The sequence below is a fragment of the Aspergillus versicolor genome, assembly GCF_001890125.1.
Source record: "Aspergillus versicolor CBS 583.65 unplaced genomic scaffold ASPVEscaffold_1, whole genome shotgun sequence".
Taxonomy (NCBI): domain Eukaryota; kingdom Fungi; phylum Ascomycota; class Eurotiomycetes; order Eurotiales; family Aspergillaceae; genus Aspergillus; species Aspergillus versicolor.
In genome coordinates this window covers 141,686-163,870 of record NW_024467524.1, presented here as the reverse complement: position 1 = coordinate 163,870, position 22,185 = coordinate 141,686, and the positions used below count along the sequence as shown (strand labels likewise).

Genomic DNA, 22,185 nt, shown 5'->3' with positions numbered 1-22,185 from the left:
CCCATATATACCAGGCCTTTACCTAGTCTTTACGATTCAGGGATGTCAGGTCGATTATGCGCAGCATCAGCCAATCCAGAGCCCAGCAAGCCAAGCAGGCGCAAAGATACCTGATCTTTCAACAAACGAATCCAAATTATCATCGCGGGTTCCAGCGTCCTACCTTATGGAGATATACTGGGGTGGACCATTCTAGGAACATCCACTAAAGACACGTACTGCGCAGGTCCACAGCTCGGATGAGCTAAACACATCTCGATAGCCTGACGAGTGACGATCTTCGCAATACCTACCCTGGGGTGATCTTCAACGATACATCTTCACCCTCCAGCTCTGCCTCGCTTGGCATACATGTCCCCGCCTTATACTCCGGTCTGGGAGCCTGCGGAGCCCTGAATAAACCAATGCATTGTCGCGTAAACCCCAACGGGGGCTAAATGAGTTGGGTTATCTATGCTTCCTCCAGAGCACGGACACAGCAACCGATCAATGAATCCTGACGTACACGCAGCAACGGCCTGTTCCAACAATATGTGCTTTACTCTGGGTCATGGTGTGGATGCTGATCAGATTTCGCCAAGCTAGTACTACCCTCCGTACACCATGGCCATATCAGAATCTACGGATGGTTGAACGGCTGGCTACACTGAATATCAAACATTACGTTCACTGCTGTCTATCCGAATGCATAGCCCATACTGCGCAGCTTGGCAGGAAACGCGTAATGTTGCATATTGGGGCCGGTTCATAACATCAGATGACGAAAGGGTGTATACAAACACATAAATAGGCCGTCCATCCCGCTGCTTCTCTCCATCGCATTTCCATCCTCACCAGAAGAATCTCCAAATCACCTCATCAGTTCTTGAAACACTGGACCGAATCTGCAAACATGAAGCTCCCTACTATTTCCGCTACCGTCTTTACCTTGATTGCTCTGAGCACCTCCGCCGCCGCCAACAGATGTGACCGCCAGGAGAACGCCCTCTATACATACATCGTCGAGGCCGAAGACGCCGAAGACGCAGGTGGCATCTGCAATGGTCTGTGGGACAACCTCAAAAGCGCAGCCTGTGTTACGTCGGACGAAAAGTGCAGCGAGGGGGATGGAAGCATCAAGTGGTCGTTTGATGTCGGCAGGGGCTGTGGTGGTGGAAGTGTTGAGGGAGCTTGGTCTGAGGCTACCGGTAACAAGTATGGCACTATTGATTGCCCTTAGTGGCTGCTGGGAATAGCTCGGCCTCCCATCAACATATGCTTGTCAACAAAGTGTGTGATGGATACTTGAGTGGGATGGCGCGGACAGGATGTCTTTTGTTTCTTATTTCGGTTGTTTAGTCTTCTGTCTTTTGTCTAGTTCGTGCCTAAACAGTTCCCTACCGAGTCAATGCAGCTGCTATTGTTATATTACTTCCATGTGCCGTTGGAGTAAGTGCAGCGGGAACGCTCCGGGCGGAGTAGCCCGCATCTACTCCAACAGTCACTTTATAGGGCTTCGGCCATGCTTATGTCGTCGGATAGTTCCGCTGTGTGCCTGAGCTTGCGGGGTCTCCGGATTGCATTGTTTTGTCCGGGGTCTACTGAACTCCTGTTCATTATAAATACGGAGAAGGGACCCCTTCCAACCTGTGTTTCCATTGGAAAGCAAGCCTAGTCGCCATGTCCAGCTTTTTGAATCCCCTTCCACGGTTCATGAATGGCACTGTTGCCAAATGGGCCTATGTTTCTTTGAGTGCCGTTGCTACGCTGCCCGGGAACTTTAACCGGTCCGCTTTGGACGCACCATGGGCTGACCCTGATGTTTCTGATGGTGGTCTTGCACGGACGTAAGTTCCCAATTGAACTCTTTAATACCTTCTAACACTCTTCCTGTCCAGTTTAACCTTCCTCAACAAAACGGACTTTGTTGCATACGACCAAAAGTTCTTCGACATCATCGGTCCGGATGCAACGGTGGAACATGTCCAAAAGCTAGCTTACCAGTCCCACGAAGCCCCCTGCTACATCCCAGATACGAACCAGGTATTCTTCGTCGAATGGGGTCCCCCAGGAGGTGATGATGGAATCCATTCCTGGCAGTACCTCCTAGACGTGGAGACGAACAAGTTGAACCAGATCACGACTGATCCTCCCTTGCACAATGCCCACGGGTGTGTTGTCTACAACCACTCGCTCTATGTCGTTACCGATGGGTATGGAGACGAGGAGTCTGGCAAGCTTGTCAAACTCGATCCGCATACCCTGAAGCAGGAGACTCTGATCAATAACTACCTCGTTCAGCCGTTCGCTGGGTTTAATGACTTGGAGATCGACCCGCGGGGGAATTTCTATCTAACCGATTCCAAATCTGGCTGGGTATGACTATATCGATTTCCGATGTATTCAAGACTAATGTCAACAGGGACGGGAAATAGTCGACTTCACACCTCCCACAAACCCAACAGTCTACTTCGTCGAGCGTGACACATTCCGCATCAAGCCCGTCCATATCACGGATGGAAACGCCAACGGGGTCGCCATCTCGCCCGACGGCCAGACTCTGTACATCCCAGACACTGGCATCTCCCACTTCCGCCCGTCCAACAAAAGCCCCTACCGCAAGCGCGAGATGTCTGCATTTGATATTTCAAAATCCGGCGCTGTCCTTCCCAATAAGCGCCTCCTGTCTGAGCCGATTTCGTATTTCTATGATGGCCTGCGCGTTTCCAGGAATGGATGGATCTTCGCTGGTGCTGGAGATGGGATTGATGTCATTGATCCAGAAAATGGGTTTACGTTGGGGACTATCCGCGTTGGAGGTGGTGAGAATCTTGCGGTGAGTATGACCTTTGGGAAGAATGAGCTGTGGATTGTAGGTCGTGGGGGTGTTTGGCATGTTAAGAATATCCGTGAGCGACTGGACAGGGATTGGTGATAACAGTCACTCCTGGTCCATCTAATATGAAAGGGCAGCCATAATTATCACCCAGGCTGTATTGAATATATACGTTGCTAGAAGTCTTATATAACGTCGCTCAACCCCCTCTTCTCCAGGTCCAAGTCCTCGCCGACCCTGTCCCAAACTGCAAGCCTGGCAGCATCATTCGTACAGTATGGCATCGCTTCAGCCTCCCATATCCTATTAATATAATGACCTCCTCCTTTGCCGCCAAGTAATCCCACCCCCTGAACGTCAGGATTCGGGCCAAACTCCTGACTCGTGGCGGCATAGACGATAGCGCGACTACCCTGTTGAGGCGTGATACCGAATAGAGCAGAGAGTGGTTTCAGGATTTTCATCCCAAGATCTAGCCATGATTCCCGAACATCTGGCCGAGGGTTGTTCCAGATTCCGGTATTCACATAGCCGGGGTTGATCCCGTTGATGGTGATGTGCTTATACTTGTCGGTTGAATGCAGTCGGCGCTGTAGCTCGCACAGCCAGGTCTGGAAATATAGTTTGTTGTTGCCGTACGGATCCCCTGCCATTCCGTCTTCGCCGTTGAAATGCTCTAGGTCAAATCTTCCTAGAAAGTGGAAGCAAGACGTTGTACACACGACTCGTGGCTCTGCGCTCTTTGCGAGGGAGTCCAATAGCCGAAGGGTCAAAAGTACATGCGATACAAAGTTTACCTGTCCCGTTAGTAATTGTTTCTATAAGAGTACGCCGGTGGCTAACCTGATGCAATAACTCTAAGCCATCCGTTGTTAAAATCGGTTTCTTCGACGCCGTCGGACTGATCCCGGCATTGTTGCAGAGGATATCAAGCCCGCGCCCAGTCGATATCCACTTCTCTGCAAACTCCTCGACAGTGCTTAAATCGGCCATATTGACCTCCCACCATTCTATCGTTGATTCATGCCCGGCTGCCTGTGCCAACTCCTTGCATTTCTCCGCTGCAGCGGCCGGGTGCGTTTCCCAGGCCGGCGGCTCGCGACAGCCAAGCACGACATTTGCACCGGCCTCTGCGAATGTTTTTGCTGCTTCAGACCCGATTCCATTATTCGCCCCTGTTATAATAACCCATTTCCCTGCCAAGTCAGGCACGGGGACTTCTGTTTCGGTCAGGAATGTGCTGTTTGTCCCGCGCAGGGCGTTCCAGTGGCACCACAGAGCAAATGGATGCTGGTTTATTTCCATATCGTTTATATATGATATATATAATATAATAAATAGGTAATTGTTCGATATAAGTTGATTTCAGGAGTCGCGGCGATTTAAAAGGGGACCTCGGCTTTTTACTCGCTTGCCGAATTGGGAATGGCTCGCGAGATTTCCCAATCGGGTCTTCCTTGCGAGGGTGAACCAAGACTTGTAAGGGTCTGTGAACGCCAGGAGTAGGTTTAATTCTGTTGCCTCGTGGATGCTCTTAGCCTGGCGTACTTTGGGTTTGGCATGAGATCGGTAAAGGATTTGGCTTGCTGCCTGTTATGGTTTTAAATCCATGGGAAATATATATCTCCGCCGTCGTGGATAAGGAGCAGCTAAACAATGCATCAACCTATTATACCTAGCCTACACATGTAAACACGCCGGAGCTGACCAGAACTCACCGATATCACTTAGACCTAGTACTGTCCGTGACCGACAATTAGAATTAACTACAGCTAGGTCGCTACCTACCCAGTTGGATAATTAGATGTCATGTCTCGTTTGAGTATTACTTCAGTCAGGGTATACAATTACTAACAAGGTAATTTCTACAATATGGCTCACCAAGGTAATACGAGTGCCATACCTAAAGCAAATGAAACCGTCAAAGCCCCGACCACCTTAATGCCCCTGGTCGACCAATCCACCCGAAGCGCCGACGCAGTATTTGTCCCGGCGTCCGTGTCCGGATTCGAGCCCGATACATCAGACGGCTTATGCATCAGGTAGATCGGCCCGGCCGCTGACACAGGTATAAGGCCAGAAGTCTCACTGTCGCTGAATGTCGTGATGACGGGGGTTGGCGTCATGAGAGTAGTGGGCACTTTTGGCTTTAGCACCCCCGTCGTTGTAACCCCGTGTAGTACAAACGAGGTGGTTGTAGGTTCCAGAGAGCCATAAACTCGGGCATACTCCCAGACGCAGCCGGTGGATATCGGGCGCGGGGGTAGTGTTGAGTAGCAGCTGGTAGTACCGGAGCCCACGGTCATCGAGCTGCTGAATTAGCTTGGGGACAGGAGCGAGGAGGGTGTTCGTACCTGGGACAGCATGCGATTACGGTTTCCTCCGGGTCTAGTAGGGCCCCGAATACGTTCCGTAGCTTATATGCGTACGGCCGCCCGGCCTCGACGTCTAGATAATCGTCATAGTCGTCGGCCTTGAGTAGGCCAGACGACGTGACTGGGCCCTGGCCGGGGCGGCCAACGGCACCGACGGTTTTCCAACCATCGGGGCAGGATGGGCCAGGCGAGTAATACGGGATAATATACCAATTTGAGGTCATCTCCTTTGCCAGGGCCGAGTCGGTTGGAGGAATACCGCACTTTGCGTTCCATGCCGTGTCGGAACATTGGTTGGCCCACGCAGGATTCTCAGAGGTAGTTGTGGCGATTTGGAAGCTGGATTCGGTGCACGAGGCAGCAAGAGAGTACGTGGCCGGTGCAGGGCCAGCATTGGCGAGAGTAAAGCCGATGGTAGAGGTTGCAGAGGGCATGGCTAAGAAGTAGGACGATGAGAGGGATATGTAGCTTGGTGGAAGGGGTGATTTTATAACCGGGCCCAAGCAGCAATAACGCTTCATTTAGAGCCACGCGAAGGGTTGAGTCATGGGAATAATCCCGCCAAATAGAATTGCTTCCAACAACAGGCTGTGCTTGTTAGTTGCCCCTGGACGCCGCTAGCTTCTTGGTGTCTCACGTCCAGTGGTGAAGCTATATAAAGCCACATATAGGGCCAAATCTCTGCCACTGCCAGCGGCCTTTACCTGGAAATATTCCTGTGCCGTGGCATTCCAACTGGCGTTATGTGAGATATGTTATTGGAGCCTTACTCAAGCCAGCTGTGACCAGCAGGGATTTCCACAAGTGGATTCCGGATCGCATCGAGATCACCGAAAGAATATGAGTGCAAGAACGAGAATTTATTTTTTCCTGCCAAGAAGTGGTGAAGACCGACAAAATTGTCAATGCGACTACGGAGCAGTGGCTAGGCAATTGGTGACGGCCTTCTTCGGCCACCGAGAATTTGCATTGCGGATTTAGTCTTGATGTTCACTCACTATGAAGGTAGACGAACTTGCAGTCCATGGCCGAGGGCTGGACGTGCGGTTGACTGTACTAGATATTGCACTCAGCCAATTCGTCGTGCAGTCCACCTAGTAGTGCGGGCCTAAGCTACTAGTTGTTGCCATCCTCAACAAACTACGCGACGATTAAGCCTACGAAGGCATGCTTCTGAAGTACTCGGTGATAGAGACATGTTGTTCGGTAATATGGTAGCAAATAACCAAGGTGGACAACATAAAGTAGCGGAGTAATCCAGGTATGCTCATGGAAGTAGAACCGTCAAACCACGTTTATCTGGTCCATAGTTATAGTTCTATAACTGGGTGGTAGAAAAGCCCACGCGCCTCCTACTCATTCCCCGTAAAGTCACAGTCCTTCCTGGCACAGCGGAACACGTAACCACCTCGTTCCATTTGCCTCCGAGACCATGCATCACAGTCACATAACGGATTGCCCTCTCTGACTCCCTCCCAGTCATCGAACACCATTTCTGGGCAGACACGACAAGAGTAGTGCCATCTGCCCCGGTTGCCATTCTTGTCGCTTTCGGTTTGGCGCCTTCTCATCGACCTGTCATGGCACCTGGGGGAGATTTCAAACAGGCGTGGGATTTCGACTCGCATGTCTTTGTCTGTCTGAGGCGTAAAGTCCTCTCCAGGAAGGATATTAGCCAATGTTTGATGTACCATCATAGACACTTACTTGTTACTGGTGCTGGAATATGGGCAAGTGAGGTATAATGAATCAAGGATTCCATCCGGACAGAGAGCGTCCTATTTATGTCCCAACTGCCCTGCAAGTGCAGCGATCGAGCGGTCATCCAAAATTTCTCTGGTAAGCATTGTAGCGATGCAACAAGGAGAATGATCAAAGCCAACCAAGGGCTCTGTCCAATAATCACTCCTAAAATATTAGCCACCACCACCTTCTTCCTCCCTAGTCTTGTCGAGTCCTTGTTAAGACTGCGCCGTAAACTATCAGATGACATGTTCATCAACTGCAAATGTCTGTGGCATCTCATTCATTGACATGATAGGGCAATTTCTTAACCCCCATCTCGCAAGGAGGGAAGCCCATCCGGGCAGCGGGTGTCTTGTTTGTTCCGCTTGCAAGACTGCCGGCGGTTATTGGACAGAAATGTTAGCCTTTAGCCTTGCGCCAAGCGGCACTCTACGTGTTCACCAGGCATTACCGCAAGACTCTATACGATTCTACGACAAATACTGCTTTGCTGGTCATCGACCGTGGAGAGATGCCCGTCGAATGGGTGGCCCCGTGGCAGGCACGAGTCGTAACCACACTGATCCTTCTCACGGCCTTCCCAGGATTGGCCTTGCGTCATATATACTATCTGGGGTTGATCCACGGTGCTGCAGACGCGTCTCAGACGCGTTCCCTTCACTATCTGTGCAAAGAAATGGCATAAATACAAGTGAGGATCCCCGTCTTCTTCGTTTAACCCGTGGCTCACTTCTCATTACTCTCCTCTCCCCTAGATCCCTTTAAACTACACGCCCTCAACTGGCAACTCGCCCCGTCCTTTTGTCTCTATTGTCTTTATTTGGCTTCTTTTATTATGGCACATGCCATGCACCCATCCGGGACCGCAGAATTGAGAGAGCGAGAATTGCTCCTCGGCGTTGAGGAACTTGGCTACAATTATTATCAGCCCCCATATGTTCCATACTGTGATGATGGATCGTAAGTGCGCCAACGCTAACATTTCCCACTAGGTACCACCCCAAGTGTCTGCGACCAGATTCTAGAAAGAATGTCGGCGATATACAAAGCTTGCCAAAGGTCGCATAATATTGGGGCGACTGATAGTGGTACATGGTGACCATCCAGTCTGGAATGTGGTGCTCGGAAAAGCCGATAAAAAAAATAGAAATGAGCATCGTCGACAAGGGCAATAAGGCTTGCGTGAAGTCGGGGAGAAAGCTAAGAGCCTAAGGGAAGTTATGGCTCAGGGGCAGGATAAGCGCTTTGCCGAGAACTATCTTTGTATACATTTGGTACCACGCATTTGAAGCCTTGCAACAGAAGTTGCTGTACCCCACCTGTCCCGCGTTATTGCAATAGTGCATACTAGCTGAAGCTTCTCCCCGCCACTGTGGGCGTGGTTCCTCCATAACTGGAATCACTGGGGGTGGATTATTGCTAACATGATTGGCCGTTAGTGAGTTTTGGATGAACGGTGGGATTAATAGATATGGCGACCAGCTGGAGCTGGTAGACCCTCGTTATGAGTACCTTGATTTCAGCACGCAGTTGAACGGTGTTAACCGTTCGGCTACTGAGATGCTTTCGGGGACTGATTTTCAGAACAACGATTACCCTGAGCCCACCGTAGGGGGGTATTGCTCTACGGACGTCAACCTGGGCGCCATTCCAAGCACGGGTGTTGCTGATGGTGCGTCTATCAGCTTCAACCCGGATGACTATGAAGGCGGCTGGGTCCCAGAAAGGCTGTCATCCTACAGGTATGTTAAATGAAGCGCCTGATTGCTCCTGTATAACTAACACATATCGTGTTTTGAAGCCCCCAGAGCGCTGTACAGGCAGCCCCCCCAGAAGAAGCCCTGGCACGGCCAGCGCGCTTCGTTCCTATAAAGCCCGCTCCTGCAAAACCATCTAGGGCCCCCGTGTCCAAGGCTCGGCCAAGGCCTCCAAATCGATCCTGGGTGTGCCAGTTTTGCGAACAAGCTTTCCCGCATTCTTCCTCGCGGGGCAGACATGAACGCGAAGTGCATGGCGGCCCACCACGTGTCCCTGGTCGTCGACGACAATGAAATAATTGCGGGCCTGGATAAACATGGGTGTTGAACTATTTATTCAAGAATTGGGATTTATTTGTGGTTTTCTTATCGGGGTTTGCTTTGATCTATGTACTCGTCATTATGTTTAGCCTTTTTTTAGCCTGTGGACGTTGTGTATAGACGCCGTCCATTGCTTCACTATATAGAAAAATAAATAACCCTATATTGCCCTCTCAAGAGGTCGATATGTCGCCTCCCACATCTGCACGCGAATCCACTCCTCCAATTCCTTCTCATCACCCGGGATTCCCTCTTGCTGTTCCAGCCCTTCCTCAACAGCCGTCTTGATTACGGCCTTGGCAACGTCCAAACTCAGCTCCCGTACGTCTTCCACATCTGGAAGAAGTGGTTTATTAGCGTCTTTGAGAACTGGCGCCTTGGCTGCTAAAGCCCTTGATGCAGCGACGACCATCTTCTCGGATAGTCGGCGGCTCCGCGACAGCACAACTCCAAGGCCGATGCCGGGGAAGGCAGTTGAATTATTGCATTCGGCTGTATAATTAGCACTTGTCCATGCTAAGGTAGAGGTGGGCCTACCTATCTCCTTCTTCACGCCGTTATGCTCCACGGGAGGAAACGGGCTGCCTGTCGCGATCATGGCCCGGCCGTCCGTCCATTTGGTGATATCCTGCGGCTGGGCCTCGTGCAGCCGGGTCGGATTGCTTAGGGGGAATATAATGGGGCGGTGGACATGCTTCGCCATCTCGCTGATGATTTCCTCAGTGAAGGCACGGGGTTTAGTCGAAGTGCCGATGAGAATATGTGGCTTCACGCGTTTGACGACGGAGAGCAGATCGATCTTTTCGTTTTCTGGCCATTCACCGTCTTTTCGAGCAAAATACTCTTGACTAGGGGTGAGTTCGTCTTTTTGCGATTTTAGCAGTAGCCCTTGTTTGTCGATGCACCTGTATTATTAGCAAAGCACGTTGGTGGTGGCTATGGGGCATACCATATCTGCTTCATTGCCTCGCCCTTGTCTATCCCGGCTTCGGTGGCAATGGCGTCGCTTATCTGGTCGGCGATGCCAGTGCCTGCAGACCCTGCGCCGAAGCAGACTACTCGCACGTCTTTCAGTTTGACATTGCTGACCTGAAGGCCGGCCATCAGGGCAGCAACTGTAACGCAGCCTGTTCCCTGGATGTCGTCGTTGAAGCAGGGTATCTGCGTGCGGTACTTGTCGAGGATGCGTTTGGCATTCTGCAGCCCAAAGTCCTCGCTGGATGGTCAGTGCTACGTACTTCAATGCTTTGACAGTGACGTACAAATGGATATATGCGTTTGGGAATTTCTTCCGTGCGGCCTGGACGAATTTGTCGATGAACTGGTCGTATTCCTCGCCGCGGGTGCGCGGTTGGCGCAGGCCCAGGTATAGATCGTCGTTTAGTAATTTTTCATTCTATATAGTCAGCACTATATTTTGAAGATGGGAGGAGAGCGTACATCTGTCCCGCAGTCCAAAACAATAGGCAGCTGTCGTGATGGGTGGATTCCAGCGCAGACTGTTGTTATGACCAGCTTCGCAACAGATATCAGAACTGCACCGACTCCTTGGTCGCCAATTCCAAGTATCTCCCACTGTTAGTAATGAATGATACTAGTAGGGAAAAGGCATACCTGCTCCCCATCGCTGACAACGATGTAGTCAATATCGTCGCCCGTGGAGAAATTATCGAGACTTTCTTCAATGCGATCCTGGTCGCGAATATTCAAAAAACACCCCTCTGGCTTCCGGAACAGCCTAGAGTAATCCTCGATAGCATCCGCCTCGGTCGGCGTATAAATAATGCTGAACATCTCCTTCAGATGCGACTGCAGCAGCTTGTAGTACAGCACCAGGTTCTGGGCCTTCATGCTCGCCATGAAGGTGTTCTTGGCCAGATCGTTCGGGCGACTTTTGTACTGCTGGTATGCCCTGTCGACCTGCTCGTCTAACGTTTGGATGTTTGGTGGGAGCAGGCCGTGGAGTTTGAATTCCTTGCGTTCGCTCTCTGGGTGGGCGGACCCCTTGTTGAATGTTGCGCTGGTGAGCAGCGAGGTGCCATGGTAGGGGCACTTCACGGGGCCGTGGGCGGCCCGGGGGAGATGCTTGAACCTGGATAGACTCATTTTGTCTGAGAAAGGGGGTTGTTAATGTTACAAGAGGGTGTGAAGTTATACAGAGCTGTCGATGACGCAATGCGGTGGGACAGCCCACGTGGGGTATTTACATCTTATCAATGGTATTTAGAATATGTATTCTTATTTTCCGATATTTAATATACGATCCCAGTTAGGAGGGAGGGATGTACAATACTAGTATACATACGTGAAATGCAGGTTCTCCTTGTCCGTCAAGTCCTTGAACGCAAGACGATCACGCTCGCTGTCATTCAGACCAAGACCTGCTCGCCGTTTATTCTCGCGAAACCACAGCACAGCCAATACCGACGCGCAGAGGATCGTAATGCAGTAGCTGACTATGTTAGCAGTGCCATGTTGAAAGTAAAGAGGTCATACCAGATAATAAGACCAGTCCACAGATCAGGATAGTGGTCCGCCTTTTGCTGGCTGTGGATCAACTGAGGACCGACGATATTGCCAACGCAGTACGCGACAAACACAGCCGCGGCCGTAAAGCTCTTCTTCGTCTCGCCTGCAATGTTACTCGCGCCGAGAGAGATGGTGATGCCCACGACTGGCCCGAAGAAGCCGATCAGGGAGTATCCAGCAACGGGCGTAGCAGGTTTATATCCCCAGCTGGATTTCCAGATCATCACGAAGCCCGCGATGACCGGGAGACAGCAGAGAACTAGCGATATGACGCGGATGTTGCGGTAGCGAGAGCACAGCCAGCCGGTACCGATGATGCCGAATGCAGAGATACCGCCGAGCGGAAACTGGAAGAGAATGCTTTCTAGGGAAGAGTAGCCGAATGTTGAGACTATAAGAGGCCCGAAGCCAGATACTGCGCCGTTCACAGTGTATCTAACCAGTCAGCATCCTATCCATCGCAATGAAAGAGAGTATACATACGCAGCAGCCATAGTCAAAGCTACAAGCCAGATCCGGATATCCAGGATGGCCTCTTTCAGTTGCCCAGTCTTCAGTTTTTTATGCTTCACTCCAGTCTGACTCGCTCGCAGTCTCTCCACTGCCACCAGACGCTCTTCCGGAGTGAGGAACCACGCGTTGAGAGGGTCGTTCGGAAGGAAGAAACACCAGATTCCAAATAGAAAGGTCAAAATGCCAGCGAAGATGTAAATATACTGCCACGGCTTCAAGGCCCCGCTGTCAATCTGGGCAAAGCCGTAGTTAAAGGCACCGCCGATGATAGTGAACCACCCGGTACCGGAAAACCACACACTCTGGCGGGACGATTGCTCTCGCTGTGTGTAGAAGCCGCTCACTATTACCATGAATCCAGTTGGGATGATCGATTCAGTGAAGCCTGACGAATTAGACCAATTTCACATCGGGTTCGGGGGGTCTTACCGAGGAAGAATCGCTGGGCGTAGAGTCCTTTCCAGGTAGTTACACCGGCAGTAGCAGCGCATATAATGGCCCAGATAATTACGGCTGGACCTAGAACGCGTCGTGTTTGGAAGCACTGCAGGATGTATGTCATGGGATAAGAGCCGGCAAGCTGGCCAAAGTAGAAGATGGAGGTTGCCCAGCTCAGTCTGGACGTATCCGTGACTGGCGGGCTGACTGAGTTGTCAGTAACCGACAGCTGTAAGTCGGTAGTCATGCCAAAGAGGACTGCATTTCCAAGAATTGCCTGTAGAGTCAGCTAAAGAACGCCTACAGGTCGAGCGTCCCACCTTGTCATAATACACCAGACCATATCCTGCGACGTTAGTACACTGCCTTCTAAGGGTTAAGGGTTGCATACCGATTACCATTGCAGGCATCAAGAACAGATCAATCTTCCGCAAAACTCGCCGTTCCACCTCGGGGTCAATTGGCTTGGCTTCCTCGCCCAGCAGGTCAATCCCGCCGGTGGCGATGGTCTTTTCGTCAACGCGGGGATGCGCATCCCGCTCCTGCAGCTGCTCCTGCGGCGAGTTCGACATTGCACCGTCCATCCAACTGCAGCACTGACACGCACTACGAAGACATTTGCGAGCTCCCCTGCTTAAATAGTGAGGACGTGATTTTTTTTCGCGGCGGACGCAATGTCGGAGTAATCTCTACCGGCCAATCAGCGAGTGTAAACTGGATACAACTCCATCGCGCTTGACTGCTAAAGGAAAGGTGGACATGACGTCAAAAGTTTATTGCAGCCCCACGTGTATCGGCCACGGTTGACCAGGGATTTATAGTGGATGCTGTCACTGACTGGAATAAAGTGAGCTTAATGCCTTTGTCTGAGTGGACGGAGATCAGTACCGTGCATTTCCCATACCTGGATATAGTATTGGTGCACTGCATGAAATGATTTCTCTGCCCACTATATATAATCGCATTGTTTGTCCAAAATACCTATACGAGAATCGACAATACAATATATTATATTATTTTATTTGGAGAAGAATAAAATTGCGTATCATAATGGTAAACGACGTGATTTCCTGACTCAGGGTTGGAGTCCTACTCCGAAGACGCCATGGGCCATATCTATGATGTGACCGGATGCATGGCCGTTGGAGATATCCAAGGTAATAATCTGGATAGCTGTGCTGAACGGACTACAGGTCGCAATATTTGTATCCCAAGTGAACGTCCTGATCACATCCAAGAAAGGAACCATGACGACAACAACAACAACGATTGAAGCACCGCCAATCTCCTATGTACAGGTCCCAGAAACATCAGAGGACCTGGAGTGGGCGGATCTAAGGACCCTCGATCTGGCCAAATTCGATCAACCTGGTGGAAAGCATGAGCTGGCTGCTGAACTTACAACAGCGATTGAAGATGTCGGTATGTTCACCCGTTCCTACAAGTTGTACCACATCTTATAGAAGCAGGATTTTTCTACGTTACGAACTACGGCCTGAGCAAGGAAGAAGTGGATGCGCAGTTTGGCCTCGCAAAGACCGTCCTCTCCCTACCCAACGACGAGAAACAGAAATACCGTGCTGCACTAGAACAGGGGGATTATAACGGGTGGAAGCCAGCGGGAATTCGTACCCTCGTTCCTGGTGTTAAGGATAACTTTGAGATCTATAATATACCAAAGTTTACTCCGGAGCATGCGGATCGGAAACACCCGGATGTAGTTAGGGAGCATTGGCAGAGCATCGAGCACTTTTCAAAGCATATCCACGAGAATATTGTCAAGAAGCTGCTTACCGTGTTTGCCATTGCACTAGGGCTAGAGGACGAGGAGTGGCTGGTTAACAAGCATCGGTACGAGCAGACCTCTGGGGATCATCTGCGGTACATGAAGTACTACTCGCGGAGCCAGGAGGAGAATGACAAGCTGGGCGGCGTCTGGCTTAAGGGGTATGTACACACAGTATAATGACAGAGCTAGACTGACAGGATAGACACTCTGATATGGGAAGCCTGACACTCCTTTTCCGCCAGCCTGTCGCGGCACTGCAGGTGTTGACCAGAGGTGGTGAATGGAAATATGTCAAGCCGCAGATGGAGGCTCTCACCGTGAACATTGCCGATGCGCTGCAGTTTATGACGAGTACGTTCTCTCATTACAAACATATGAGGATGCTAATTTTCTAGATGGATACCTCAAATCGAGCATCCACCGCGTCATCGCACCGCCAAAAGACCAGGCTCATATTGACCGTTTGGGGGTTCTGTATATGGTACGCATTGAAGATGACAGTGATCTGGTCCCAATCGAAGAATCCCCTGTTCTGCGCCAAAAGGGACTGATCGGTGAGAAGATCCTTGGGAGCGATGGGCAGCCGCTCAAGGCAGGCGAATGGGTGAAGCAGCGAGTTATCAAGAACCTGGGCGAGTCTACTGAGAAGGACGGCGACAACGAGGTGAACGATGTGGAAATCCTCAAGGGTGTTAAAGTGACATATTACGACTGATCTTTATATACACATAAAACTAGTATTTGTTGTCTACAACAATTGGATCTCTGCCACTTTTGATCACCTCCTCTACCATATCCAAGCGGTCCTGTCCCCAGAATGTCTCCCCTCGTATGGTGTAGAACGGCGCACCGAAATACTGCTTCGATTCGGCCTCTTGAGTTAAAGCCACCTCTTGATCTGACAAAGATTTTTCGGTTTTCGCCCGATCCAGCAATCTCTTTCCCTCCAGTCCAGCCTCATCTGCCAACCGAACAATGGTCCCCGGGTCGGCAATATCAAGTTCCCGTGCCCAAACAGCCTCAAGCCCAAGTCGGGCATACTCCTGCACAGATGAGCTGTCATGGCCAGACTCTTCAATTGCAGCCAGAAGCACACGATGAGCAAGTGAAGGGTCGGCAGGATAAAACTTCGGATGCGTAACGAGCGGAATATCGCGAATGCGACGCCACCGCTCCATCTCAAGAAGCCGGTAGGTCTGGCGCTGGGCGGCGCGTTGTTTCACAGGAAGACCTCCGGATATCGAGAAGATGTACATGAGGTCGATTGGTTTGAGGATGACTTTTGCGTTGGTTGATTGTGCCAGCTGCTGGAAACGCCGGCTGCCGATGTAGGACCATAATGAGACGAAGGAGAAGTAGTATTCGATTACTGGCGGCATGTTGGTTTCAACTGCTCGAATTATTGTGATGTTGTTTAATCTGGAATATAGGATTTTCAACTAATCTAGAGTCAAGACCATAGCTATGGCGTGTGCAGACGCGGGAATGGCGACAGATGACACCACCATTCAAGGTCACCAATGTCTCCAAATAGTGGAATTGGAGACATCATGACTCGTATACTAACATATTTTGTAATTTGGAAAATTACCGAGAAATATAGGGAGAGCATCTACCGTAATACTGCAGCAACGAGTCATCCTAGAATGGACAACCTACGATCCAGTGGAGAATGACAGGATTTTGGCAATTCTATGGCCAATTCTAATGTATAACCCGGTTCATGTGGTAGCTACAACAGCTTAAACCTCCACGCCGCAAAGCAAGCAGCGAGAATAACAGCAATAAACACCCCCACAATCCCAAAGAACCACGCCAGCGAACCCTCAACATCATCCCCCGGAACAGTAACATTCATCCCAAACAACCCCGTCACCATATGCAGCGGCACAAAGATCGTCGCAAGGACGGTCACCTTGCTTAATCCCGAGTTGAGTCTCGCGCTCAGCCGCATGTTATGCACGCTCGTCTGCGCGAGGAAGTTCGACTGCAGTCTGCTCGTTATCTCGTCGAGGTGCGCTAGTTCAGCCAGGATCGTGACGAGGTGGTCTTGGACATCGCTGAGGTAGACGATCAGATCGCCGGCTGGGAAGGCAGGGTGCCAGCGTTTTGTCTGGCAGCGCTTGACGAAGCCGTTCAGCACGTCGGATTTGCCGGAGAGGGAGTGCGTGAGGTGGTTGATGCGTTTGCGGAGGTTGTAGATCCGCAGCATTAACGGGGTCATGTCGTCGTCTCGCGCGATGTAGATCTGGTCTTGGATTGCTTCGGATTCGCGTGACATGGCTTCGATTTTGGGCTGGAAGCTGTCGATTACGTCGTCCCTGCATTCATTAGTTATTGGTTTACTTGGGTATGGGGGTGGCGTACAAGAGGGCATAGCAGATCCAGTCGCTGGAGAGGACGGATCGATCGTGCAGTCTGGCAATTCGACTGCGCACTCGACCGACATGGCCAGTGCCGCTGCGAGAGAAGGTTACTGTGCCATGACCGAAGACCAGGATGAACAGCATCTGGGGGCTGGGACGACCTGGCATTGCAAGCAAGGGGCCATCCTCGCTGATCTTGGGCTCTTTTATCTCTTGATCGTCGAGCGAGGCAGACAATGTGCGCTGCGTGATGAGATAGTAGTCCGGGAAAGTCTCAATCTTCTGTCGCGGCTCCTGCAGGGCAATGTCCTCCACCGTCAGGGGATGGATTGCCAGCGAGCGAGCAACGGCAGCGACGTCGTCCTCTGTACCGTCACAAACGTCCAGCCACCAGACATCGTCGGATGTGGGTTTCTCGAAGTGCGGTGCTAGTTCTTCCCAACTCGATGCGTGCTGTGCCTTGTCGGCATGGCACGAGAAGAAGGTAAACTGGGGAACTTGGCCGTGCATGCTATCGGTGCCATTAGGCTGCAGTCAAAACGATATGAGGTGTCTGGTCCCATTCAACGAGGCCACGCAGGAGCGTATATCTTTCCATGTGGAACGAAACCAGAGACAACTGTCAGCGCGTGTTCGTGCATGAGGTTGCAGACCGGACGAATGGGCAGAGCAGCAATTAATAACTTAACAACAGAAGGAAGCCAAGCCAGATGCCGACAGTGCCGGATTCTCTGGGGACTCTGTAGGGCTGAGTGATGTTGCAGTTGGTTCAATCCACATAAATCTGAGACCCACCGTATACTCAGGCAGCAGCATTTCGCCACCTTTTCTAGGCAGTTTGTCATTGCACTCGGCGCTCGGACAGTCTCCGGATTCCTGGCGCTTTATATTGTTATCGAGTTTATGGAAGTTCAAGTTCAAGATGGCCAACCCTGCGGTGTAGGTTGAACTCCATCACCAAGAAACTTCGACTGACCGTGTAGACGCTTGACAAGGGCCATGTGGAATCTGATCTGGCTGTTCCTGCTGCGACCGCTGGGTTTGTTTATTGTCACCGGCGGGCTCGTTTCCCTGGTTCGCTATGCCCTGGCCGCCTGGTCGGGTTGATCTGGTAAGTCTCATGGAGCTTACGATGGTTAAGTATTAATTATCTACACAGCAATTAATGGTGCAAATGGAAGACGAGTGAATGATGGTTCAGTGTGATTTGTGATAGAGTAATTACATAAACTGGATTAATAGAATAATTATGAGCGTTCAATGCAACTGTTGACTCTATGAACCTGCCAGCAGGTTATTTTTGATTCCACACAGCCTCGCCGACAAGCTCCAATAGATATCGCTCGCGATGCTTCAGTAGACGTCGTGCCTGGTCGCGTATAAATTGTCGACATTCCTGTTCCATTCGAGATACCTCGTCTTCTGATCCGTTTTCCAAGTCGTTCCGCGAGAGGTCGACAGTCTCCGATGCAGCAAAGAATCGGTGATCTGGCCATTGTCGCGCGACCCAGACAAGGAAATACTCGAACATCTGCCTTTCCTCCAGAAATGCTAGCATATTATTTAGAGTGCCCATCTCTGCCAGGTCGGGAAGTTGGGATTGTGCTGCTTCGATCGAGGCCAGACAGTCCAGGGCATCCCCTACTGCGTCCTCGTCTCCCTCCTTCTCCTCCGCAGTAAGATCAGGATTGATCGTGAGCGGTCGGTCGTAGCCCAGCTTTGCTCTCCAGAAGAGATTGCCTGCGATCATGGCGATAATAGTCGGGATCAGGACGACGTATCCCCACCACATCTTGGCCGTCACCATGGATGCCATCCCTGCGACGAGTCCATTGACCCCGTTCACCCCTGCATGCCACTGGAATCGCCTGACGCGCTGGCGTAGCTTCGGTCGCACCGTCTGCACTGCAGGATCGGACTGGCAGGCTGAGTATCGCACTTGGAATCGGTAGACGAGATAGCCAGACCAGCAGGCGTTAACCAGCCCGAATACTGCTGCGAATCCGTTCCCAACGAAGCCAGAGAGGAGATTGCTGGCTAAGAAGACACGGTGGTCTGCGCCCCAGATGGCCATGATGGTGCCAATTCCGACTAACAGTGCGCCAAAGCCCATGAGCAGGTCCATAAACATGCGGTCGATGGATTCAGTGCCGAGTTCGCGCGTGTTGACTCCTAACACAGCAGCAGTCTTGCCGTCCGTGGGAAGGGACAGCAGCGCCTGCCGTTCGGCGTAGAGCAGCAAGACGTTTTTCGAACTGAGATAAAAGTCCCGGACTGCGACCAGCGACATCATCAGAGCGATAGGCCCTCCGATAGCCATGAGAATCATCGCATGGCGTGGGACGGGGATCTCATTCCAAACATTGGCGGCAAAGTCGCCAGCATTGGCGAGCTCAAGGAAACCTACCCCAGCGAGGAGATTGTTTTTCAGCGCTGCATGGCCGACCGCGCGGTATCTGCCTCGTCGCGATCGCTCGAGAGTAACTGTTTTCGGCGTCGTTGTTGACTGCGAAGGGGATGTCGAGCCGCCAGCTACGGCCGCCATCGTTTCGCCCATGGTGGTTAAAGAAACAACAAGACCAGCCGGGGATCAGGATCAGAACTTGGCATTGCCCCGTAGGGCTGAACCGGGTCACCGAATGTGCTTGAATGGTGGATCAGTGCCTGGAATGTGTGTGGAGGAGTCGCTAGGCACCCTCATTCCCCACTGTTGACGTGGCTCGTCACCGTAAGTTTGTTCTATTTTGTTCCCAGGCTGCTGTGATACATCCAAGAGTCTCACCGACTGGTTTCACTTTCTCGATTGACCCCAGTGTTCCTTCCTCAACCGGTCGGTTAAGGTGTGAGTAGAAACTGTTGGAGATAGGTGGCTGACCACCAGCTGTGCATGGCTATTTGGTCTTAGCGGTATAGCATCTCGTCATAAACATAGTATTAACCATATTAATCCCAGCGGTTCACTAGGTAATCATTGAGTTTATTCAAATAGTTACGTGTTTGAGCAATGTTCGTACTCATACAAGAACTGGTTGATGTTATTCATGGGAGCAGGACGACATAGACTGCGACTGGAATGCTAGGAGAATGTGATGACAATGGAGTCCTACCACATATCCAACGTCTACTAACGAGTGACAATGGAATTATTTCCTAACAGAGGCTGACTTGGTCGTTTCACATATGTTTCTGCTCATGCGAACCCACTAACTATACCACCTCGACCCCAACATCGGATTTTTTTCCCACAGAACCTTCCCACCGAGTTTGGGATTCGCATATTGCGACAATGAATATTATGACGCGCATTCACAACTCGCTTTTGCGTTCCAGTTAATCTCGGACAATTGTCAAGCACAATGTCCGACTCGCGCAGTTATCGAGAGACTGATGCCCACCAGTATGAGCATTTTCCACAGTATAGAAAAGCCATTATCGTCGCCATTCTGCCATTCTTTGCAGCTCTCTCCCCCATGTCATCGACATCAATACTTCCGGCTGTTCCCGGAGTGGCGCGACGTACAGCACCACAGGGAGTGTGATCAATGCCAGTAACGCAGTCTATCTTGTCTTTATGGGACTCGCAGGACCGCTATGGGGACCATTAAGCCAGATTTGGGGACGCCGTCAGGTTTGACTATAGAGTCTGGGCTACTGTATGTTGCCCCAGGCGGGGCGGGGGTATCTAATAGGTACATTGCTAGGAGGCCGGTGGGCAGGTTATATAGTACGAAGATGAATCCGTAAACGCGGGGTCCATATCCCAGAAGACAGGCTGAAGTCTTCTCAGCCGTTTATGTTGGTTATACTTCCCGCGTGTATGCTGGTCTATGGACGGACGGTCCAAAGGCGAGCAGGCGGCATGGCTTGTTGTTATGGCTCTGCAGGGTATCGCGCAGCTCTTTGCCATATCCAGCTTGAACACGTACTGCCTCGACGTGATGCAGCCAAAGGGGTGCAGTACTAAAGCAGTCGCTGGAAACTACATTGCTCCGCTACGTATTTGCTGCTGTTGGGTCTGGGGTCGTGCTCCCGGCTGTTCGGGCGATAGGGGTTGTCTGGTTTAGTACGATCAGTGCAGGCTTGCTTTGTGCTTCTGTAGTTAATGTCTGCGCAACCTCGACATATGGAACCAAGTGGCGTCAGCATATTGATTCAACCAATTGAGCTACTATAGCGAGATATCCCATAGACGTATAGACTATATTTTGCTCTCCCACCGAGCTGAAACCCCCCATCCCCCGTCAACTAGAATATCAGTTCCAGTGATAAACGACGCCTCATGACTACACAGAAACGCCACCGCATTTGCAACATCCGATGCCGTGCCCACGCGCGCGACCGGGTTCTTCCCAATCCTGTCCTGCATATGCTCTCCCATGGGCCCTGAGAGCTCTGCATGCCCCATTGCAGTGAGAATCAGCCCTGGACTGACGGTGTTGATCCGCGCCCCCTTTTGCCCCCAGGCCGCTGCAAACGCTTGTACGCGGAGAATGTTCCCGCGCTTCGAGACGCCGTACGCTGTAAACCGGGGCACTGACTCGGCGGAAGTAGAATTGACATGTTCGAGCTCTGAGTGGTTCAGGAGCTCGCTAGCCGGAGCAGTAGCGAGGTGCCGTTCCAGATCAGCTGATAAATGTCCCTGTGTATTGTGCCCGGCGAGACTGGCGATGATAACCAGCGATGTACCGCTACTGGCCACAGGGAGGAACGCGTCGATAACATGCGCCACTCCTAGCAGGTCGACCTTGTAGATCGCATCCGGCGGCGACCGTGCAGGCGACAGCCCAGCGGTATGCGCGATGACCCTAACGACACCCAGGCGTGCGGCGGCCTGGGCGAGGCTCTGGGCGGCGCTTTCGTTGGAAATGTCGGCTTGCACGGTGTCGACGTCGTGGCCTTCATGTCGCAGAGTCTGGGCGGCGGAGTCAAGCTGGGCTTGTGAAAAGTCAGATAGAACGAGATGAGAACCACTTCCAAGTCGCCGTGCGATGGCCAGCCCCATGCCACCGCATCCGATAATAACAATAATAGACTTGGAGGACATTGTGGTGATAGAGCAGAGATACGAAGTCAGGCGGATTTGTGCCCCGCAATGATCCTTCATGCATGTGATAAGCTGACAGAGCTAGCAACAGAAATAAGAATATGCAGTTGCAGTATTTCCTATTCCTAAAACGCCAAGTCTAATGTTGTTCTTTAGCTGCTTGGGGTGGAGGCTTCACCCCCGACCACCAGGCCTAGTCAGTCCGTCCTCGACAGTTCTGGGGATTCACCCATTCGATTGGTTATAAAAAGCTAAATCTATAGGTCTCACACCTGCTCGGAGCTGCCTGTTCATGTGCGACACCATCATCTGCTTATACTGGACGCCGAATTTGGTTCCATGACAGAAGTTATCGCCATCTACCATTTACCACGCCTGCAAGAGCCCCTTCTGGCTGACCAGGAGCAGCTGGATGTACCAGGCAAGGGCTGGATTGGTGTGAAGAGCATCTCTTAAATACAATGATCGCCCAGTTTGACACGTCACCAAGAC

General features: G+C 51.4%; 13 protein-coding genes across 13 annotated transcripts; 5 read left to right on the top strand and 8 right to left on the bottom strand.

Annotated features, from left to right (window-relative positions):
* Positions 1 to 892: 892 nt before the first annotated feature.
* On the top strand, positions 893 to 1,219 carry ASPVEDRAFT_77598 (uncharacterized protein; the record flags this gene model as incomplete). The annotated part of the gene is made up of 1 exon (XM_040816409.1): positions 893 to 1,219. The coding sequence occupies one exon, from the start codon at positions 893 to 895 to the stop codon at positions 1,217 to 1,219; it is 327 nt and encodes a 108-aa protein (XP_040661582.1).
* Positions 1,220 to 1,659: 440 nt separating this feature from the next.
* ASPVEDRAFT_48139 (SMP-30/gluconolactonase/LRE family protein) lies at positions 1,660 to 2,914 on the top strand (the record flags this gene model as incomplete). Its single annotated transcript, XM_040813955.1, has 3 exons — positions 1,660 to 1,826; positions 1,878 to 2,355; positions 2,402 to 2,914. 3 exons carry the CDS (start codon positions 1,660 to 1,662, stop codon positions 2,912 to 2,914), a joined length of 1,158 nt encoding a protein of 385 aa, XP_040661581.1.
* A 51-nt stretch (positions 2,915 to 2,965) lies between these two features.
* Positions 2,966 to 4,125, bottom strand: ASPVEDRAFT_156658 (uncharacterized protein). The gene is made up of 2 exons (XM_040808533.1): positions 3,659 to 4,125; positions 2,966 to 3,612 (listed from the first exon to the last, which is right to left on the bottom strand). Exons 1-2 carry the CDS (start codon positions 4,118 to 4,120, stop codon positions 3,001 to 3,003), a joined length of 1,074 nt encoding a protein of 357 aa, XP_040661580.1. The 5' UTR covers positions 4,121 to 4,125; the 3' UTR covers positions 2,966 to 3,000.
* A 567-nt stretch (positions 4,126 to 4,692) lies between these two features.
* ASPVEDRAFT_180870 (uncharacterized protein) lies at positions 4,693 to 5,659 on the bottom strand (the record flags this gene model as incomplete). Its single annotated transcript, XM_040808866.1, has 2 exons — positions 5,170 to 5,659; positions 4,693 to 5,125 (listed from the first exon to the last, which is right to left on the bottom strand). The coding sequence occupies exons 1-2, from the start codon at positions 5,622 to 5,624 to the stop codon at positions 4,693 to 4,695; spliced, it is 888 nt and encodes a 295-aa protein (XP_040661579.1). The 5' UTR covers positions 5,625 to 5,659.
* A 2,038-nt stretch (positions 5,660 to 7,697) lies between these two features.
* Positions 7,698 to 8,987, top strand: ASPVEDRAFT_66799 (uncharacterized protein; the record flags this gene model as incomplete). The annotated part of the gene is made up of 3 exons (XM_040815909.1): positions 7,698 to 7,896; positions 8,376 to 8,678; positions 8,738 to 8,987. The coding sequence occupies exons 1-3, from the start codon at positions 7,772 to 7,774 to the stop codon at positions 8,985 to 8,987; spliced, it is 678 nt and encodes a 225-aa protein (XP_040661578.1). The 5' UTR covers positions 7,698 to 7,771.
* A 59-nt stretch (positions 8,988 to 9,046) lies between these two features.
* On the bottom strand, positions 9,047 to 11,126 carry ASPVEDRAFT_156655 (NAD-dependent malic enzyme). The gene is made up of 6 exons (XM_040808532.1): positions 10,629 to 11,126; positions 10,455 to 10,583; positions 10,277 to 10,410; positions 9,964 to 10,230; positions 9,552 to 9,919; positions 9,047 to 9,506 (listed from the first exon to the last, which is right to left on the bottom strand). Exons 1-6 carry the CDS (start codon positions 11,118 to 11,120, stop codon positions 9,175 to 9,177), a joined length of 1,722 nt encoding a protein of 573 aa, XP_040661577.1. The 5' UTR covers positions 11,121 to 11,126; the 3' UTR covers positions 9,047 to 9,174.
* A 180-nt stretch (positions 11,127 to 11,306) lies between these two features.
* ASPVEDRAFT_118838 (putative MFS transporter) lies at positions 11,307 to 13,066 on the bottom strand (the record flags this gene model as incomplete). Its single annotated transcript, XM_040805644.1, has 6 exons — positions 11,307 to 11,466; positions 11,511 to 11,978; positions 12,027 to 12,441; positions 12,486 to 12,771; positions 12,815 to 12,840; positions 12,886 to 13,066. The coding sequence occupies 6 exons, from the start codon at positions 13,064 to 13,066 to the stop codon at positions 11,307 to 11,309; spliced, it is 1,536 nt and encodes a 511-aa protein (XP_040661576.1).
* A 478-nt stretch (positions 13,067 to 13,544) lies between these two features.
* ASPVEDRAFT_22850 (uncharacterized protein) lies at positions 13,545 to 14,998 on the top strand (the record flags this gene model as incomplete). Its single annotated transcript, XM_040809504.1, has 5 exons — positions 13,545 to 13,547; positions 13,688 to 13,916; positions 13,958 to 14,441; positions 14,486 to 14,634; positions 14,679 to 14,998. The coding sequence occupies 5 exons, from the start codon at positions 13,545 to 13,547 to the stop codon at positions 14,996 to 14,998; spliced, it is 1,185 nt and encodes a 394-aa protein (XP_040661575.1).
* Positions 14,999 to 15,017: 19 nt separating this feature from the next.
* Positions 15,018 to 15,662, bottom strand: ASPVEDRAFT_121695 (2-hydroxychromene-2-carboxylate isomerase; the record flags this gene model as incomplete). Its single annotated transcript, XM_040805910.1, has 1 exon — positions 15,018 to 15,662. The coding sequence occupies one exon, from the start codon at positions 15,660 to 15,662 to the stop codon at positions 15,018 to 15,020; it is 645 nt and encodes a 214-aa protein (XP_040661574.1).
* Positions 15,663 to 15,948: 286 nt separating this feature from the next.
* On the bottom strand, positions 15,949 to 17,390 carry ASPVEDRAFT_35127 (magnesium transporter CorA family protein). The gene is made up of 2 exons (XM_040810930.1): positions 16,651 to 17,390; positions 15,949 to 16,604 (listed from the first exon to the last, which is right to left on the bottom strand). The coding sequence occupies exons 1-2, from the start codon at positions 17,157 to 17,159 to the stop codon at positions 16,016 to 16,018; spliced, it is 1,098 nt and encodes a 365-aa protein (XP_040661573.1). The 5' UTR covers positions 17,160 to 17,390; the 3' UTR covers positions 15,949 to 16,015.
* Positions 17,391 to 17,827: 437 nt separating this feature from the next.
* ASPVEDRAFT_35126 (uncharacterized protein) lies at positions 17,828 to 19,212 on the bottom strand. The gene has a single exon (XM_040810929.1). The coding sequence runs from the start codon at positions 19,204 to 19,206 to the stop codon at positions 17,944 to 17,946; it is 1,263 nt and encodes a 420-aa protein (XP_040661572.1). The 5' UTR covers positions 19,207 to 19,212; the 3' UTR covers positions 17,828 to 17,943.
* Positions 19,213 to 19,791: 579 nt separating this feature from the next.
* On the top strand, positions 19,792 to 20,400 carry ASPVEDRAFT_35125 (uncharacterized protein). The gene has a single exon (XM_040810928.1). The coding sequence runs from the start codon at positions 20,006 to 20,008 to the stop codon at positions 20,186 to 20,188; it is 183 nt and encodes a 60-aa protein (XP_040661571.1). The 5' UTR covers positions 19,792 to 20,005; the 3' UTR covers positions 20,189 to 20,400.
* Positions 20,401 to 20,725: 325 nt separating this feature from the next.
* On the bottom strand, positions 20,726 to 21,805 carry ASPVEDRAFT_35124 (uncharacterized protein). The gene has a single exon (XM_040810927.1). The coding sequence runs from the start codon at positions 21,691 to 21,693 to the stop codon at positions 20,848 to 20,850; it is 846 nt and encodes a 281-aa protein (XP_040661570.1). The 5' UTR covers positions 21,694 to 21,805; the 3' UTR covers positions 20,726 to 20,847.
* Between the last annotated feature and the right edge of the window lie 380 nt (positions 21,806 to 22,185).

Coding starts and splice junctions, on each gene's coding strand:
- ASPVEDRAFT_35125 (XM_040810928.1), top strand. CDS start 20,006: ATGTCCGACTCGCGCAGTTATCGAGAGACTGATGCCCACCAGTATGAG.
- ASPVEDRAFT_35126 (XM_040810929.1), bottom strand. CDS start 19,206: ATGGGCGAAACGATGGCGGCCGTAGCTGGCGGCTCGACATCCCCTTCG.
- ASPVEDRAFT_35127 (XM_040810930.1), bottom strand. CDS start 17,159: ATGCACGGCCAAGTTCCCCAGTTTACCTTCTTCTCGTGCCATGCCGAC. Junction 16,605..16,650: donor TGGATCTGCTATGCCCTCTT/GTACGCCACCCC, acceptor TAATGAATGCAG/GGACGACGTAATCGACAGCT.
- ASPVEDRAFT_35124 (XM_040810927.1), bottom strand. CDS start 21,693: ATGTCCTCCAAGTCTATTATTGTTATTATCGGATGCGGTGGCATGGGG.
- ASPVEDRAFT_156658 (XM_040808533.1), bottom strand. CDS start 4,120: ATGGAAATAAACCAGCATCCATTTGCTCTGTGGTGCCACTGGAACGCC. Junction 3,613..3,658: donor GCTTAGAGTTATTGCATCAG/GTTAGCCACCGG, acceptor CTAACGGGACAG/GTAAACTTTGTATCGCATGT.
- ASPVEDRAFT_156655 (XM_040808532.1), bottom strand. CDS start 11,120: ATGAGTCTATCCAGGTTCAAGCATCTCCCCCGGGCCGCCCACGGCCCC. Junction 10,411..10,454: donor TTTTGGACTGCGGGACAGAT/GTACGCTCTCCT, acceptor CTGACTATATAG/AATGAAAAATTACTAAACGA. Junction 9,507..9,551: donor CGGCGTGAAGAAGGAGATAG/GTAGGCCCACCT, acceptor CTAATTATACAG/CCGAATGCAATAATTCAACT.